Genomic DNA, 21,326 nt, shown 5'->3' with positions numbered 1-21,326 from the left:
CCTCAAATACTTTAGTAGTCAGTATGTTAGACGGGGTCAATGGAGAACTTGATGTTCTCCTTTCAGACTTACTGACTAATTAACAATCTGTTCCGAATTTAATTTGAGATGAGTATGGACAGATATTTTTGAGAGTTAGTCAATGTGTCAGACCGTAGGTCATAGGTTCGATTCCCAACAGGGACACTGGGTACGGTGCTCAGAAGTCAGATCGCTAGATTTCTATGTTTTCTCCTTTCAGACTAACTTACTATCCCATTCCCAGTTCCAATATGTACATATGTTTCAAGGTGGGTATGGATAAATATTTTGGGAAGTTATTTGAAAGGAGAATATATGTTACATCAAATCCAAAGAAATACATCTTTCCCTTCATTGAGCTTGTTGTACGCACCTTAACTAGTGGCTTTGGTGAGTATCTATATGTCGGATATGTCCGATATTATAAAGTCCTAGATGTATATAATAACTTTCTGAAAGGTAGATCCAAGTATAACAAGAAAGTCATTGTAAAGCTTTTGCTTTCTTAATCCGCCGGGAAACTTAAATCGGCTCAGAAATTATTAAGTTATTGACTTGTAAGTGCTAGAAGGTACGAAAAACTGGAGTTTTACCCGATTACTCGGATCCACCTTCCAGAACAATTGTACCCTTTCCCATTTTTTATTATTTTTATCTCATAGTGTACATTATGATTTAGATAACTAAAAATTTACTTGTGATATATTTGGACTTTAATCAATAATTTTAAATATAGTGGAAGGGAAGTCTATATTGTGATTCAGAAATACAGACTTCCGATCAATTCAAGAATTAATTCAGATATTTTAACTAAAGGTAACAACATGTATTTAGGTTGAGGTTTTGAAAAGCAGACAAAAACATCCAAAGAAATTGAAACATTGCGGTTTTCAAATATGAGTTAAGGCTGGTGAGAGATTTTGTGACTGTTATTGCCTGTGCAATCCAAAAAAGAAGACCGTATTGATTTGGTACAAATAAAATTTTGATCAAGTGCAGTATATGTGGCTCTAGAGATATCCAATCTTATGTGAAAGTATTCTTAAATTATTCTTGTGAAAATCTATGGAACTAGTATTGGAGAAGATGGTTAGAGGTTTAAACTATTTTGCATAGTTGGAGATTGTACTAAAGGACAACTCTCACCAAACAATGCTAGATGTCTGGTAATTTTTCTAGACCATATCGATAGATCAATAGAAATGGCCGAGGTCCAGTTACTGTACGTATTTCGGTATCGTATGTAAGCATAGTAAAAGCATGAATCGAATCTGTGATTCGTTTTGATTATTACTTGAGACTTTAGATTACAAAAATCAAACTAAGTTTAAAAATACTCTGATTTCCCGCTAACAATTTAATGGCTCCAAAAATTTAAAACTTAGATAGTTGGCAGATGTTATTACCCGTAAACATTTAGCATTTTTCGTTTTTCTTTTGTTTCCTTTTGCAGAACATGTGTTCATTTGCTGTCTCTTGTAGTAACCCCAAAAAAAAAAATTTTTATAAATATTGTTGGTAAACAACATTAGAAACAGCAAAACAACACAGAATGCTGCGATTCGTATGAGAACAACACTGTGGCTGATAAATCTCTATAGACTCCGCACCAGATTTATTTTAAGAAAAAAAATAATGATTTTGTCTGCAGGATTTAAATTTGTAACAGAATTTGTTAAAACAAAATAAATAATTTAAAAAAAATACTTATTTAAATTAAATATTTTTAACGTAAATTAAAATTTTATATTATCCTTTTTTATTACACTTTATTTTTTTATTTGCTGTCCCTATTAACCATGTCGTCGTCGTCTTACATACACGAAAAATCTTGTTTATATACACGTTTTTCCAGATGGATTTTATCCTTAAGGGGCACTTTTGAAACTGCATTATGACACACTTAGGAACAATTCCTTAAGGCCATTGGGGACCACCCAATCATTCCTCATGTATATATGTATGTCTGTGTGTATGTGTATACATATAAGTAATTTAGGGACGTGTGTATGTGTTGAAGGAAAAAAGCTTGAAAAACATTTTATTTTATAATAAAAAACAATGTGTGTGTGTAACATAAGGAAACGGAATTTTTATTTAACTCTCGCTTACTAACACACACATGTGTACATATATATGTATGTAAGTATACAAAATATTTTTGCTCGTAAAAAACACATAAAACAAAATTGTTAAAATGAGGTTAAGATTATACACACAACATCCTTGCACAATTATCCCTGCCACGGCACTTAATCATATTTTTTCTCTTTATGGTGGTAGTGGCGGTTTTTGTGTGTTTGTACTCTGCAGTGCAAAATACAAATCTTTAAATAAGGCATCAGCTGATTTTGAAAGATTTTGTAATCGTAATCCAGAGAATATATATAAACAATATGAAAACACATTTTTGGAATAATTTTTGAAGATTTCCGTATTTATGGACAATTGATGAAAATTTCTTAGAAAGTTTCTGTTTTTATATTTAATTTTTTAATATCAAATAATTTCTTGTTTTTCAAAATTATTATTTATGTGACAAATATTATTAAGCAAAAAACGAAATAAGGTCCTTGAACTGCAGGGTAGAGATATGATAGAGAATGTTAAGATGTCTATTTATAGAGGTTTAGTTTGATATTATTAAGGTGCAAAGACACTGAAGTCTATAATTTATTTATTCATGTGTAATGATATAAAAGAAACACAATGTCTAAATATGTTTAAATAATGTTTTATTTCCATTTAATCAATTGTATACATTTATTTGTGGTTTCAATATGCGTACATAAATGGGCGAAATTGGGAATCAAATTAATTAGATTATTCCTGGACCAATATTACGTCTTTGAAAATCGCGCTTTAACTAGGATTCTAGAAAGGACATTTGTTCTTGTTCTTATAAGACCCCAAAGTTGGCGGTTCGTTGCGATAACCTGTTAGACCTTGAGATCTACTCTCTTTTTTCAGGTATAGAGGAGATTTCTGGTATAAGTCCTAAGAACATAGTCAGCTTTTAAAACAAGTAGGAAAGTATAGTCGGGCATGGCCGACCATATAATACCCTACATCATGAGTATATTTTTAACATTTTTATTTTTTATAAAGAAACTTTTATGTTGAATATTACCATAAATCCAAAATATTTAAGCAATTTATTGATAAAAAAAATTAAAATTTCTATATGAGGCTTTATATAGGTCAAATATGGACCGATCCTCGGTAAATTTGGAAAAAGGATATATTTTTAAATAACAGTTAGTTTTGTTGAGTTTCATTGCGATACAAATGATTACAAGTCAATTTTAGACGTTTAAGACATTTTTTGAAGGGGGGTTTGTATGGGGGCTAGGGTCAAATATAGGCCGATCCTTACGAAAATCTGCAGTGTCATTTATACTTATATAAAACTTATTTGTGCCAATTTTTAGAGAGATAGTAGAATATTTGACGTAATTCAAATCGGGAGGTACGGTTGTATGGGGGCTATGTGAAATAATGGACCGATTTCAACCATTTTCAATAGGCTTCGTCCCTGTGTCAAAAAACATGCTTGGTCCAAATTTCATCAAATTATCTTGAAAATTGCGCACAAGGTTTACATGGACAGCCAGCCAGGCGGACAGACGGACGGACATGTCTTAATCGACTCAAAAAATGATTCTGAATCGATCGGTATACTTAAAGGTGGGTATTGGACCAATATTTTTGTATGTTACAAACATCAGCACAAACGTATAATACCCTCCCCACTATAGTGGTGTAGGGTATAATGAAACCGGGTGGTTTAGTTTTGGAAGCAGAAAGTGATACCGGATTATACTCCTGTGCCCATCAAATTAAATGGACCAAAGTGCGCTGCTTAAGAAGCCGTTGTCCTCGATACCTAAACTTATATTATTCGTATAGTAAGGCACCAGTAATACTGCTCTTATGTATTCCCCCCAGGGGCATGTTAGGTTGAGAAAAGACCACATCCAGGTGTAATTACAATCCCGGGGAAAAGAGGTACTACCACTACCTCTAGTCTGCCGGGTCAAATACTGGTGATGGTCAAATGTACCCTCGACCCTTCCATGTAATGTTTTGGGGTCGAACAGGAAAACCACATAATCTGGTACCCCGGAACCGAAAGTCCACAGGACAGAGTTTCGTACCTTGTGTATCTCCGATTATTGGAGAAGTTTCTTTGGGATGCAAGTGGGATGCATTTGGTTTAAACTCAAAGATAATGTCGGTAAAAAGACTGATACACGGGATAGGTTCGGTGTTGTTAACACATACGCCACAGGGGAGTGACAGTGGAACTAAGTTATTGTTCTCTATACTATTGGTTTTAACTGAGATAAATAAAAGTTTATTATACAAATAATACCTGTTCATAATCTGTTCATAACAGATTTTTCCACAGTGTGTATAAAAATAAAGTCCTCCTCGGCTTATTTGATTGATTCGTGTTCAGGTATACCGAATACGTGGTTGTAAGCAAAATGATGTTTTTTCATATTTGAAGTTAAGGACGTTGGTCAAATAATTTCGTCTGCTGATACGACAGGTGTTTACCTAAAGCTCTTCGTCATCTTGCTCCTTAGTGAAAGATACCAAAGGTACCAAATTCAATGTAATTATACATTTAAAATTGGAACCTGTAGTTTGATTACAAAGTTTATATGAACGAACACATATACGGACTTCCGGATAGACATCAACTTAGAAAATTTTTTGGGTGGGAGTGGACCAATGCGTTACAAACATTAGAATTAATCCATATACCCTTCCCACTATGATGACACTTACTTCCATCGTGGTCTAATCTAGACTCAGGTCGATATAAAAATTGGAGATAGACAAAAATTTTCATCATTCTCAACCCTTACAACCAACTAGTGAAAGCATTTATTTAGTTATATTTATAACGACATTTAAGAAAAAAATATTTTTCTAAAATAGCATGAATATTGCGAAGTCTGTCCAAAATTTTAGCATGACCCTAATATTACCCTGGCCATTTTAATACATATTTCATTAAAATTCTAAACTCAAATATGTATAATTTTTATCAATTACCGCGTTACACTTTTTTGTAAAATAATCAATTAAACAACACAAAAATAAATTAATTGACATTTATGTGAAAATAAAACTTAACGCGGATTAAACAAAAAAACCCTTTAAAATATTCACAGTCAGATAAACAAATTTAGGTCAGCAATTAGACAATTAAAAGAAAGTTTACACACATTAATTCTGGCATATTTTTGAGTATCAGTATTTACAAAAAAAAAAAGAAAAAACTACAAAATATAGCATTTTCACATCAAAAATTAACGAAATCTAGTTTTTGTGGTTCATTTGTTCGTTCGTTTTACAACAAACATCATTAGACCAAGTAATTAAACGTGTACTCGGTAGTGTTTCTGGTCAACATCCTAAAGATTATTAAAGATAAATTTCCCCAAAAATAAAACAGAAGCCGTTCATTCTTTTTTAATGGCAATTTTTACAACAACACCAGAAAATTAAAATAAAAACAGGTTAAATGATAAAAAATTGTTGTTTTTTTTTGGAAAACATTAAGATCAAAAATATAATGAATACAAATATAAAACAAACTGGCATTACAACCCAAAAACTAACCACTATAAGTGAATGTCTCTTTCCATTGTGTTGGATTTTTTTTAGTTTAAAAGATACAGATTATGATTTACAATAAAATTAACAGTTTAATTCAGATCATAACAAACATTACATTGTTTTGTTAACAAAATTACATACATACAAACAAATATATGTACGTACATGTGTAAGTGTATGTGACACTATCATAAACTTTAAGAACTTTTTTTTCTTACAAAGTGTGACAATGATATAAATCTTTTTGTTATATTTCTTATGAATGGCGGTCTTTTAAAACTACTAAAAATACGAACCGTACAAAAACTATATAAAAGAAAAGTTTCAAAACGGAATCTTAAATAAAAACCACCAGCAGCAGCAACAATAAAAACAAATCAAAACTAAATAAGTCATTGTACGTTCGTTTAAAATGTCACATGCTTGACAAACTACGAGTATTTAACAGATACTCGTACTTAAGATACATAAGTATCTTTTCATACATATGTATCTATTCACATTTACACATACATATGTAAGTACGTGTGTATATTATGTATGTTTTAAGCATTATAATAACCAGTTTACTTAATATAATTTCCACACTAACAAGCAAATTACTTGTATCTACCAATATACAATTTGTTTAGTGGTGTTGTGGAGGAAGGGAGGGAGTTAGTGTGATAGAGGAGGTAGGCAACTTTCGAAAGGGTTAAATTAACTGACATGACCACACACAAGCATCATAAAACAACCCAAGACAAGAATTAAACTAAATCAGTGCAAAAAAAACGATATAATTGAAGATGAAGATTTTGGCCAAAGTTAAGTACGAAACTCTACATACATGCACTTACATTGTTTAAACCATTTAAGTCGACTTAAAATTTTAGTTTTTAGTAAAATGCGAAGAAGTTAACCTAGGCTACTAGCGGACTTGCTGTAAGCTGCAATGCATGGAAAACGTCCGATTAATGAAGGTGTTATAGTCTGATGTTCAGAAAATCAGTTTAATGGACGAAGGTGAGGTTGGTTAGGGTGGAAGCGTAGCTACTAAAAACAAGTTGAAGTGGCTCACGTGGGTCCGTCTTATTTCTGTCCCATTGTGATGCCCTATTGGTCATAGGAGTCTTTTCCTATAAAAATTACTCATTCCAGATTTAAACCAGCCGGTTCGATTCACAAAATTTAGGATATTCTTTAAACTTATCCTGGATATATCCTCCAAACAAGAGAGAACAACAGATCCAAAATATAGTTCCTTATTCCCAATAAATATCGGACATTACCAGAGGAAATGAGGTATAGTTTCCTCCTCTTCCTCATTGTGACAACTTGTGCGGAAGTCTTTGTAGCGGAGAGCTATTCTTCTGGAATGATTGCCAATAACACAGTGTCCTGTTATTATCGATAGAAGGGTTATAATTTGCTCCCTACGAAAGCTTAACAGTAAGCTAGACTTAGGGACAACCTGGCCTCTATATGATCCATGTTGACCTCGAGATTAAACAGGTGGTTTTACTAAACCATCATATTGAACAAGTGTCTTACAGTTAGTAAGGGAAATACCAGTAAAAGCATATCAAGTTCATCAGCAATACAGTTTCCCAAACAATTACTGTGCAGGGACCCATATTAGCGTTATCCAAGAATGTCTGTCTCATTTGCTCCCTACGAGCATTACCGTAGGTCGGCTGATAACCAGTTCAAAATAGTTGACAGAGCCTTAGTTGGCGTCGTCTTCTTTGCTCCTGTTATTAGGACATAAAAGTTGCAAGATTTGTACCTTTTCGTGATGCCATTTAAAATTAGGTAAAATAATGTAGTGATGATAGTTACGAAGTGATGAGCTATTTATTGTTGTCACAAACTAATGGAAGAATCGACTATTATTGAAGTTAATGTAGTATTTTAAGGGTACAAACTATTTTTAAAAATTTCCATGTACTTTTTGCAAATCTACAAACATTTACATACATACATTTATGTATGCAGAAGATATAATTGTAAGAGCTATAGGTTAAAACGATTATTTATTACAGATCCCATCCGGTAAAATCTTAACATGACAAATTTACATGTCATGTATGAATATTTGTTAAATCTCTTGTAATACTTACTATCATGTCCAAAAGAAACACTAAACAGGAAAAAACACTCGTAAAGACAATTTACTTGAAATTAAAAGATTTTCATTTTAAAACGGTAGAAATGGAATGTGTTGCAACAACTTCCTATATACGAATACTAAATGTACTTGTTCAGAAGTATTTGCAAACATTTATAAAATACATTTGTATATTAAAGTATGAGCATAAAAATTTATTCATTTAGTGTTTTCTTCTTGGCCAAGAAGTAAGTGATACTGAAACTAACATACAAGTAATTTAGATTTAACTGTTTGTCTTGTAAGACAAATGCGTAATTAATTGCCAACATCAAAAGGAAACATGTTTCAAAACATGGACTTAAATAAACGTACATACAATATTTTATTTTCGAATGTAAATATTCATTCTTCTACCCTTTATATGCAGCAGTATGAAAACAATATAAAGTTATGCCAGTTTATTTAAATAGTTTTCTTGAGAAAAGTTTTTAAGAATTTGGTAAGAGTTGTTGATAGTTGTGTGTAAAAGAACAATGTTTTTAAATACATGAAGATTTTCATTAATAAATCACATCTTTTAAGTTGTTACAAATATTTATTACTATTACTTTGCTTTTAAAAACTAACTCCTTCTCGCAAATATTTACATATACATAACTAAGATGTATTTAAAACTGTTAGGACAATGCAAATAATTTTTTTAATAAATATGTATGTTTATCTACATGTATGCATTTAAAAAGTTTAAATTAAAACCTTTTAAAACTTTAACTTTTTACAACAAAAAAATCTATTATTTCAGAAAGTCATTTGAGTTGTCATTTCAAACTCCCCCTCATGCACCATATACATCGATATTTACAATTGTTAAAGTTACTGTGTCCTTCAAGTTAGTTGTATATACATATGTATATGTATTTATGTACATTGCTAATGTACCACTTTTAAACCCATACCCCTCCTCATTTTGTTGTTCCCTGTTAGAAATACAAGGGTTATGTATTACATATTTATTTGTTAAGTGTTTTTGCTTGCATGTTTATTTTTTGCTTTTTATTGCATAAATTTAGGCATTTGTTAAAGGGTTGCCGTTATACAATATATTATTTTTACAATAAATTGTAACATTACGGAGTTATTTCTTAAAACCAGTTTTTAATTTAACCATGTAAATCTAATTTACAGAATTCCATTGCAGGTTTAACTTTAACATCACTTAGGTGGATGCACCCCCGAGACATGTCATGAAGGATGTTTGTATATACATACGCAATCATGTTAAGAATCCTATAGACCAGTCCTCGTATACGTCAGATTTGTACGTCAACTACTCCGCAGTTACAGTATATCGCATAAATTTCGAACTTCGATGGAACAACAGACCCAATTGGTCACGCAGCTCATAACGAATGGCTAGTACCATTGATTCTCACCACATATTTAGGTGCTAAGCCAGCCCTACTTCAGTTTATTCAATGGATTATAATATATCCGGTTGAAGTGGCACAATTTTTAGGCATGAACAATGACGTAGGGACACCTAATTAGAATTTGAGTACCAAACTAGAGGTCTTAGAGAATCTTAACTTATACAAGAAGTTTTTTCATGATAGAAATTCACTAATCACAGCAAAAAAATCTTCAAATTTCGGTAATAAGTAATCTAGATAATGTAGTTATTTAATACATTACCTGGTAATGAGTAGTCGCTATCAATAACATAATTTAATTTTTTTGAATGGATTTGTAGCTAATTATATAATGAATCAGTTCAATTATCTAAAGCATATAAACAACGTTTGTGGTTCAAATCATATTTGATATCGGATTTTAAAACTTTTATGAAAAACTATTCTAAAAAGTTATATAAAATAACTGAGCAAGCGAAAAGTCTAATAAATACAAAAAACGTCGGGTAAGCACATTTGTAACCAGTTATTTTTTGAACCTTGTCGAACAAAAATAATTAGTAATTCACCCCAAAAGTAAGTAGTTTCACATTGCTTACTTCTCTGCTTACCAGGTAAGTAAAGTTTTTCCTGGGATTGTGGGATCTACTGGTTCATTGTGTCAATAGATATGGATTTTCTATTGTCAGCGATAAGCATCACACCTACCTATCTTTAAATAAAATTATAAATACACAGAAGTTACTGTTTGCTGGGTATATATTTATCTAAGAACTTTCGAATGTCCATCTTGAATTTAATACTGAAATAGAAGTGTTTTTTAAATGATGATGATGACAGGATGTTAACACACTCACTTATATTCTCATATAACTGTCATTATAAGAAACAAAACCGGAAATAAAAATAAACAATAACAGACATTTCGCAAAAAAAACTCACACTCAAACGTACACAGATTTAAACCGAAAGAAAGGATGTAGAAAATTATATGATGGGATAATAACAAACCCACACATACGACCGTAAAAGCTAAAGTAAAAGTGCCAACTTGTGACTTGGATAATCTACGAGTTTAACACAAGTTTCTTCTTTATATTCTTAACTTCAACATGTGGCAAGGGCAGTCAGTCAGACATCAACACATGTGAATACGTTTATTCGACATGTCTTCTCCATTTAAAATAAACGAACATACATTCATACTTTTATTTGTGTGAATGGTGTATCTGTTAAGTAAAGAAATTTCTTCCTTCTACTTTTCCATATTTGTGGTGTTTCTTTGTGATCCTTTCATGCTTTATGTCCATATTATTTGTTAAATGGATGATAGTTGAATGTTGGTTGTCGGTTGCTTGGCTCAATGGTTCAATGGTTCAATGGTTGTTGTTTGAATTTTTATGTTGGATTTTACTTTTAACTTTTCATGTTTTTGTCACCCAGCAAACAAATAAACAACGTAATCTAAAATGATTCTCAAAATTTTTAATAAAACAGATATGAATGATTTCAAAGCAAAAAACTTTAAAAAAGAAGTTAATTATAAATCGTTTTTAATTAATAGTAATATCTGAATGTTTGCTGGGTATTATTTATTTGATTGTGCATCTGTTTGTATATGTCCACTTTTTATTTGTTTTTGTAGATTTTATTTGTTCGACTTAAAACTTGGCATGGTTGCGAGATGAAGAGCATTGTTGGCTTTAGCTGGTTGCCTTTTAGTATGTCTTCTTGTGTATCTGTATGAATGAATGACTGACTAACAAACTGACTGGTTGGATGGTGTTGATTGCTGTTCTGGGTTTTTAAAATGTAGTTAGGCTGCCGGGTTTGTTGTATGTTTGGCTGCCATTGCAAAACGACTCCCTCGACTCAGGTGTAGAGCACCCCGGAGTGTCGTGACCAGCTCGTATATAACACCCAATACAGTAATTTCAATGGTTATGCGCTTATTGCTTCTGTTCAACAACATTTCTTTTTGCTGCTGCTGTTATTGTTATTCTAGTTTATTTTTTGCTTTATGTCTTGTATTTTATTTCTTTTTCATATCCATTTTAGGATTCTAATGTCGAATGTAGGAGTAAAATGTGAACAAAAAGATGCTGTTTGTTTTTATAATATACATACATATATAGATACATATATATGAGACTTAGTGTGTGCACAATTTGAAATAAGCGAGGAAATACAAGCATTTAATATACAAACACATTGAAATATATTTTTTGAACAAATTTATTTCAAATTAAAAACAACCAGAAGTTTGAAAGTTTTTAGTGAAATTTAGTTTAGCACAGTTTTGTTCAACATAAAAAATTAAATTTAGGAATAATAATTTGAATCAAGCCCTAACGGGAGAGTAGAATAGAGGGAGAGTATTCGAGGGCATTCTACTTAAATCTTTTTGTTTATAACTTTATAACAAGTTAATCCTGCAAATTAACCACAAACGGATGTGTTCTTGAACATAGTCCAGTGGGAGTATTGCGAAGGTGTTTCAGAGGATCATACACAACTGTCTTCAAAGAATCAATAGAGTTAGATACAATACTTTATAAGTTCATTAACTCTCTCCTGTATGTTTTCGCGTAGTCCCAAAAGAGACTTTAGAACAGTATCGGATTTTCGAAAAGCGTTAAAGATTAACTTTATCTATCAGATTACTGAATATTTGGTCATCCCCAAAAGAGTCGGAATTAAGGAAATGGCATTTTCTTCTAGTCTTTTAATGAATGACCAAAAGGTTTCTACTTCTGACTAAACCAGGACTTTTGATTGGATCTGAATCATTATATTTTTTAAGGATAAGTGTTTCCATGGCTAATTATGACTCAACTCAATGATTATTTTCATGATGTTATTTGTTACAGGAGTTACAGTTTGGTACCCAATGCACAAATTTATAGGTCTACCAGCAATAGATTTTCCGTCTGTTGGAGTGCTCTAATCTGTTTTAAAACAGACCAGCTCCGCAAGATTTGATAGGCTGTTAGTTGATCATCAATTTATATATGTTTTCCTAGTTAGATTTTTGCTTTTGGGAATTTCCCATATGATTCCAATGAGTAGACACATAGGATGATAGACTGACTACCCATTAGTAATCTAACATAAATCATGGATTACATAAAAAGGAAAGAAATGTGTCAATGCTAATGATCATTAGTCAATAATGTATAAGCAAAGTTGTTAAGAAGCTGTAATAAAGTTGGTAACCAAATTATTATAAAATGTGTCTTTCAGCACTTTGACCGTTTGTATTAATTCTACGAAAAATCTCAATACAAGCTCTGTCTATCCTCGATTTTTAACTTTTCTGATGTGAGATTAGATTAGTCCAAAAAAGAAAAACAAAAAATCTAGTAATACACATATATTATGTTATATGTAAATGGTTACATGTTCCGAACTTACCAGAATAATAACTATCCAAACTCAATAAATCCTCATCAAGATCTTCATCATCTACGTCATCGTCTAGATCATCAAACTCATTAAATGTATCATTTACATCTTTTTCATGGTTATTTTCCAAAAGATCTTTATTACATTTATCTTCAGAAGTTTTCGTTTCATCAATATTATTGTCAGCAGCAATGAGGTCTTCTGAATTAACAATATTTAATACTTTATTGGCAGAATCATTAGTTTCACTAAGATGATCTGAAAATAAAAAAAAAAATATCAATTAGTTAAAAATAATATTTGTACAAATCTCAAATATATGTATGTCTTATAAATCTTTATAAATGTATATATTTTTCTATAGATATAAAAAATAATCAAATAATTACATTTTAACTAAAAATGCATTAACGTACAAAATTCCCTAAAGTGAATTATTTTATGGCAAAATTTTCACCAACAACACATTCACACATACTAAATATTAACACATTCACACAGATACATATGTACATATATGTATGTGTATGAATATATAGAGAAGTGCAAGTAAATCCAAAACATGCCAAGATACAAACAAATACAAAAAATAAACACACATCACTAGAGTCGAGACACAAACTCCGCACACTTACAGACTTGCAACATAATCTAACAACTTTTAGACACCAAGGAATGCCACAACAAAGTTTAAAACTACTTCTACACACAGTCACTCATACCCACACATTCTTTTCAAGAAAACCCCGAGAAAAAGGACGATACTAAGCAAAGAAGGCCTTCAAGAAAATCAATATGTTTCTGGTTAAGGCAAACGAGTAGCAAAACAAAAACAACAACATGAAGTAGTAAATAACCAAAGGTACAAAAGAAACATATTGGGGGGAGAGAGGAGCTAAGTATAAGGAGAAAGGAATAATGCTTGTTTGAGTGTTTGTAGAATACTCATACAACTAAAACTAAATAGTATGTAAGTACTACAACAACCAGTCCTTCCAACATCATCATTTTACGAACAATGTGTGGAATACTTTATGTTGAATACAGAATACCATAATGTTCGACATTGCTGCGGCATGTCCCAGGTGTAAGGAATTTTGATTAGTCAAATCCCTTGGGTACCATAATTCCCCCACAGTAGTGCCAGCCAGAAATGAAAGGCAAATTTAAAATTTCTGTTGCTACAGCTAAAGCCAAATGTTATGGAAGAGTTAGAGGAGAGAAGGGAAAAAGAGAGTTACACAGCAAGGAAGGCAGACAATGTTGTTGTTTACATGGTAGAGATGAAGGAGGGAATGTTTGATTACCACTTACAAACACAAAAACACTAACAGAGAATTTTATTTGCTATATGTATGTAAGAGAAAGTTGTATAAAAAGGACATGCGTGTGAAATACTTTATGCTCCATATTTTTAGGATAATATGATAATAAGAGCAAATCAAACTCTTAAATTTTATTAGTAAACAGCTGTTATTAATTTCTAATTGTTTATACCGAAACAAACATTGGCCTTTGGGGTGGTTTAATCTTTAATACTTTAAGTGGATAATGGATTGACAAGATTAGTGTATATGGTTTTCAACAAATATTGTGTTAGAATTTAAACACTAGTGATGAATTTGTCATACGTAAGATATCGTTAATATTTTAAATAATCTAATACGTTCCAGTCTATAAATACTAATGACATCTGTATATAATGAGTCGAATCAGTAAGATAGAAAATTAATCACGTAAACTTTTAAGTATCACGAATTTCCTTTAACAGCAACATATTAACTAACTTAACCGACATCTGTAAGAAACAATTCTTAATAGAACTTTACTTTCTACTAAATATCTCATCAAAACCTATTATGGTCTTGCAACATACTTGGGACAATTCTGTAAATAAAATATAATATTTATATTACAACGTACATACAAATGTATGTACGAATGTGCGTGTGTGTTTGTTTTCCCACATTGCACGTGGTTGTTAGTTTTTGTTGATATCTATTGTTTTATTTTACATTTTTATTATCCTTTTTCAAGAAAACTCATTGATGCTCCTTTTATGTGCTCAAATTGCTATAAACCAAAAACAAAAGAGAGAGGAAATATTCTACAAAAACAATACTATGTATATGCTCTTTTTTACAACAAATATTAAAACAAAAAGAGTATTTTGATTTAACAAATAATAGTTATAAAAAAGATATCCAAAGAAGAATAAGAAGAAAAAACAACCAAATACAAATACAAACTTAAGCACTTAACGAGTTGTATATGTGAGTAAGTGGCATGCCACAATACAATGCCACCTTGGAGATTTGCAAAAGTTTTTATGACACATGAAATGTAACATAACAACACACCAATGTAAATATTAAAACAAGCGACTGTGTGTATGTGTTTGTATTAACTTATGTATGTAAAAGCGTTGATATACAAATATAACTGTACGTATGAGCAACATAGTTTGTTATACGATTTATACTTATACAACCAACTAAAACTTGACTTTTTCCATACTAAACTTAACAATTTCTAAAAACGAAAAAAAAATAACTCCTACAAACACTAATGCAATTGCTATAACTTGTTTTACAGATATAATCCACACAATAGTAACTAACTGACATTATATGCATTGCATAGACAAAAGTTGCACAAGTCTATCTATACTAAGGCGACTCATCCAACGCACGTAGTTTTTTAGTAATACTCCAGAGATTCGGTTGCCATCAATGAAAAAGTCAGTCATCTAGTAATTTAGTCGCAAATGAAAATCGTGTAAATGAAGTCAATTCGTTTACGAGTTTTAATAACAGGAAGACCAAAGAAAAAAAGAAACATTTAACTATTCAATACAAGCGACTCATCCAACGTGTCTCCGACATGTGTATGAGTAGAAATGTTTGTGGGTTACGGAAGAGAGAATATGTTAACAATTTGACTTAAATTTCCGTTTCCTTTTTTTTGCCATGTCATGCCAGCATGTCGTATACGTAACGCGGTTTTTTGAAGTCATCAAATAAAAACCGCGAAACAAGAATTCCCTGCGAACATTATGAACATGAATTCCGTTTGAATATTTGTTTGGAGATGTATGAATGTATGCATATATGTGTATAGTACATATGTTTGTGTGCGTTTAACAGTTTAACAAATTGAAAGTCCTTCTACTAATCAACCGTTATATGAGTTCATATGTATATGTGTGAGTGTATTAGAATATTATACATACATACGTACTTTAACGACTATGGAACAGAATGTTAAGTAACCTGCCTGAAGGCTTTAATAGTCACAACACTAATACAAATGTACGTATAAAAATACTGTTACGCTCAAAGTCTAATTATGCTGACAACTTTCTGTAAATTTATGAAAACGAAAATTCTTATTTGTAATAAATGGACAGTGGGGTTGATTAAAAAAAGATGTAATAATAAATTTCACATAAAATTTTCTGATATCACTTGTCAAATTCAAGGATCTTGGAAACGTTTAAATTATTGTTGACTAATGGGTGGTTACCTTCGGAAATTTAAATAAGATTTGTCGTATCATTCAGATGGTAACAGGAATTAAATGCTTCATATACAACAAAAATAGTCACTTTTTGAAGGGCTAAGTGACTTGGACAATATCGCAACACAATGTAATGCAATTTTTTAGAGGATATGATCCGAAAAATGTTTCAAAAGGCTTAATGTAAACCAATTTGACTTAGTCTATAATCTCATATTCATATATTGAGGCATGACTCTTCAGTTTTGCAAAGGTTTGCACTCTCTTATTTCCGTAAACAATCTTCTGAAAACACAAACTTCTAAACCTGCAGGTGCAGAACAAAAAGACAGGCAAACTAACTAACAGATTGGTTTCCGATTTTAAGGACATATTCTAATACATCTAATATTCGATTGAAGCTTTACATCACATAATATGAAAACTTGCTTGATATCGAGTGTTTTCGCTACAAAATCTTGTAGACCATCAGCAACATTCCTAATCCTTATCCATTTTATCAAGATTCTTTTAAAGTTTAGAACGAACTAGGTTAGTTTTGATTGTCTTGCTCCTAATTTAATGAGACTACACGGAGGACATTTGGTTATACCATTAAAATTATCCTTAATTTATTTGGAATTTTTTATCCAATGGTCTAAGAGGAAATTACTTTAACTTCTAAAAATTTTAATTAGAAACATTAGTGATACTCCGTTCAGATATTCTAGATCATGATAGCTCTGTCTATAATTTTGTTGAATGGCGCAGTACCATAAATATGTTGCAACGACGTGCTTTTCGATTAAAGACATAGCCATAATATGGGATATTCTGCAAGTAGTATACAGATATCTTTGCTAACACGGGACTTTCTAATGTAAGAATGGTACTAGCGGTTTACCCCTAAAAACTTGTTTCCAGATTTATTCTTTAAAATGTTCAAATTTTAAAAAGTTAAGGGTTTTATTCCTAAACTTTTATCAAAGGTTTAAAAATCAAATTTTCATGTTTATGAATAAGGCCTTAAGTATATAGTGGATCCAAAAATTAATATTAAATTAATCAGTACAAAAATATTTCATTTTGATCCACTGTATATTACAATTATATGTGTACTTATACTCATACATACATATACATTTGACCATTTTTATGAAGCACGCGTGCACAATGATAAACTTCATAAAATTCTTTCATATCTTTATGATTCAAAAGTACGTATTCGTTATGCTATGTACTGCTGTTAATTTGCCTGGAATTTGTGTATGTCTGTATACATCCTTATAACGTGAATGATGTACTACGCATAGTTTTAGCTATATCTTTGGCTAATTTCGTATTGCAAATAAAAACGCCTCTAACTTTTGGTATTTTTTATTAGTGGGAAATTTTCTCGCTAGCTTTCGCCTTTTTCGTCAGCATAAAACGTTGATTGAACCTTGTGAGTATTTGTACTTTTATATCTGTGTGAATCTTTACAACATCCACTAGTACAGTATGGATGACGACACATGTTGAATACCAGGATACGAGTCCTACATACACAGTACACATTCAAATAAACTGCAACAACTGGGGAATATTCTTATCGAAAAAAAATTTGAATACAACTACTACAAGTACCAGCAGTATGTTACGTTACGTTGATGTTACCGATGGTGATGATGAAGAGGACAACTGCGTTGTGTTAGATATTAGTTGGCGTTTCTGTTGTTGTTGTTCTTGTTCATTATGCTGTCGTATACTTGCATTCACGTGTTCTTTTATGTATTCAACACAAAGTCTTTGTATGTTTGAATAATTGTAGATATGTTGGCAATATCGACATGTACTTGTGTGTTTTTTTATTCTTGGCCACTTTATAGTTGAGCTTTACGAGTCCAGCATTAAGACTATGAAACGCGAACAAAATGATGCAGTACCATTCACCATCATTTATTGCATTTTAAGCAAAATTATACGAATATTTTTGCTTGACTAGAGTATGATTTTTGTTGAGTATTAAATGTAACCGAAAATTTCACTTCTCGTTTTTTTTCATGTGTTTTGTTGTAGCTGCTTTTAATTCTGTTGCTGATTATTCAACGTAGTACACCATTTTGTTATCCTTAGAGAATTAACAAATTCATCATTGAAGCGTAGATTTTGAAATTAGTAATGAAAGCGTATACATATTTCTTAAATTTTGAGAAAATAAAGAATTTTAATTTTGACTTGACAAAGGTTTAAAATGTTTAGTTACATAACCTACAGCATATACTTCACTATTTGAAAATATTAAACTACTAATGAAAAACTAATGTACATTTTTGTAAATCCAATATTATTCGCACAATTAACATGTTTCGTTTTTATGAAAACTCACTTTACGCATATTTTATGTAATACCAAAATTTATTAATCAACATTAACTACTGCATGAACTTTTAAAATCGATGAGTAACAGATTATTAGCTTTTTATTTCAATTACTATAGTCAAAACACAAATACTCATACCCATGACTGAATGTCTATTTGACTGAGTGAATAACTGAATGTATATACAAACCACATTCATCACGTTGCTTAACACGTTTATGGATTTTTTATATGCAATTATTAGTGAGTACTGTACAGTAAATGTAATATTTTCCGTTTTCAGCCAAAAACCGTAAAATTTTAAAAGATATTAGCAAAATACGACTTTATGATACACTACATTTAGTAAATTGAAAAACTATGTTCAAATTTTCAACTGTAGAGCCGGTTGTTGGTAAAAACAAATACGTTTTTATTGTTCACTGTTTAACGTTCAAAAACTTAGTTTCCTGGATGAAATTACTAAGAAATTGTCTAATCAGTATTCATTTGGGATGTTATATCCGAAATACTAACGCTCCTAAGATACATACTTGGATCTGATTTCTACAAAAGCTTGATAACCAAAAGAAAGTGATCCAAAGTATTACTGTCCCTTCCACATTCTTCATTCTAAGTTATAATTATAATTCATCGTTTTTTATTTCTATTAGCCTTAGGGATTCTCTCGACAATATTGTGTCGAACATTTTTATTTGTGAGATTAACTACCTCGAAAGTCTAAAAGATTTTTAGCTTGTCGAATACTCTGGTATTCATGTATTACAAAGCTTTCTCTGGAAGAGTTATGAAGTTTAATTCGGTTAGAGCTTATGTCTTCAATTTACGCGTGTTTTGATTAAGTAGACGGTAGTATATTTCTGGGTTTTTAATATAGAACCATAGTTCCTGTCATATAACTATCTTGGAATATAGCCTATACATGCAGTAAATATCTAAAGCAGAGAAACGGAAACCAGTTCCGCCTCAATCTGTTAAAGTGCTGACTGATTTATAACTGATTTATCGGAAGAATAATGTTTAATACTCTTTAAAATGCATAGGGTACTCTATTAATAAAAAAATAGTTAAAGTTTACTCATAAAACGAAGTATACAAAACATGTAAATACGTATGTAATTTTTGCACATATCGTATATTTACCACAAAACCAATATAATCCCAAAAAGACATCTCGAGAAAAATGGCTTTGAATGTTGAAAGATTTTTCAATATTTTTTAAATGACTTTTAAACTAAACAATGGAAACCTGAATTTTGGATTATACTAGTCTCATAGTAAATGAGCGATGTGGAATCAACAATAAATAGTACGTATATGTATTGTATGTATTTGTATCAACAACACAGCAGTTCGATGTTATTCGTATCCCAGCAGTTCGACGGGACAGTCCCGAACTGACCACTTAACCTACCACTTGTGGTGGCCCCTAGCCACCTGACTACCCAGGTGACCGACCATTTTATCATGGGCTTGTCCTATGTGGAAGAGACAGTAAAGAGACGACTGTCTTCGCTCCCGCTTTCAAAGAGGACACTAAAGTTACGGCTGTCCTCATTCTCGATTACACGTGACGAATGACCCAAAACATACGAATTACGATCATCCAGGTGGGTAACTATTAGTGGAAATTACTGTCTTTTGCGTATGCATTGACTCTTTGCCGAACTGCTGGAATGTTTTGGGTCAGTCGTCATCTTAGTGTCCTTTTTGTAAGCGGGAGCGTAGACAGTCGTCTTTTTACTGTCCTCAAGTAACCTTAAAAGTTGTTTTTTTTATACTTCCGAAAGACAGTCGTCACTTTAGTGTCCCCTTTGTAAGCGAGAGCGAAGGCACGATTGCCTCTTTTTACAGTCTCTTTGTAGGGTGTACAGTAGGACAAGCCCTCGTAGGACAAGCCCATGTTCAAATGGTCGGTCACCTGGGTAGTCAGGTGGCTAGGAGCCATCACAAGTCTAGGACTGTCCCGTCGAACTGCTGGGAAACATGAGAAAATGTAAATGAAATGTAATGCATTTGACCATTATAGATGAAATGATCGTTGGTAAGTTGCGTTAAAGGTGGTGCCGTTAAAATTAATTGCAAGAGTATATTTATAATTTCAACTCAAGGATTATTAAGAGCTTATAGTTAGTTGTCCAGTTACTATAATCATTAAATTCGTCTACTACTATTACAAATACCTATACAAACATAATAAAATGTTTAGGTATTTGCGGCAATAATACTGATGATGATTAAGGTGGAATTGTATTTAGTGGGGATAATCATGTAACTGCACTTTTACATTCATATATACATACATATATATTGCAACTTATGTCCCTAATGTCATTTAGTCCTTTTGGCTTGAAAAATTGTTTCTACTCTCTTCGAATATTTACTTTGCCTATTTTGTCAATGTACGTATATATAGGTATGTATGTATACATGTTGTTCGAGTTAACTAGTACCTACTATTGAATGTCATCTATATATTTAAATTTATTTAAATAATACACAACAACTATACACATGTGTGTGTATATATTTTTTCAAGTATTAACTTTATTCGTTCTTTACTGTGAGCAGGTCCTGTGAGATTTTCTTTTCACTACTATGCTTTTAATTCGATTCGTTACTCTGTTGGCAACTAATTCTTCTGGGAATAGTCTTACTTAAATATATTTTTGTGTTTGTATTAAATGGAATATTACCAAGAGAAATAAATGTATGTGTTATAAATTTGTATGTGTTGGTGTGTTTGTATTTAATGAACTATTATAATATTCTATAATAAACAAATACGAAATTTATAATCGTTAAAGAACGACAGTAATATACTTTACTTAAGGCGTACATTTTTAAAATAGTTTTCATTTTATTAAAAAATATAATTTGAACTTCCGATAGATCTGTATAAATA

At 31.4% G+C, this 21,326-nt stretch overlaps 1 protein-coding gene across 1 annotated transcript in view; it reads right to left on the bottom strand.

Moving 5' to 3' along the window:
* Window positions 1-4,584: 4,584 nt before the first annotated feature.
* Window positions 4,585-21,326, bottom strand: part of LOC124420502 (chromatin modification-related protein EAF7-like) — a 38,298-nt gene continuing 21,556 nt past the window's right edge. Inside the window, exons 3-4 of the mRNA XM_046953470.1 lie at window positions 12,571-12,819; window positions 4,585-4,667 (exon numbers count right to left, since the gene is read on the bottom strand). Of these exons, the coding sequence (XP_046809426.1) occupies window positions 4,585-4,667; window positions 12,571-12,819 (332 nt within the window). The remainder of the gene's footprint in view (window positions 4,668-12,570; window positions 12,820-21,326) is intronic.

The sequence above is a fragment of the Lucilia cuprina genome, chromosome 6 (assembly GCF_022045245.1).
Source record: "Lucilia cuprina isolate Lc7/37 chromosome 6, ASM2204524v1, whole genome shotgun sequence".
In the NCBI taxonomy this organism is placed as follows: Eukaryota; Metazoa; Arthropoda; class Insecta; order Diptera; family Calliphoridae; genus Lucilia; species Lucilia cuprina.
Note: the sequence above shows the minus strand (reverse complement) of the source record. Positions and strands in the feature narration are given on the sequence as shown.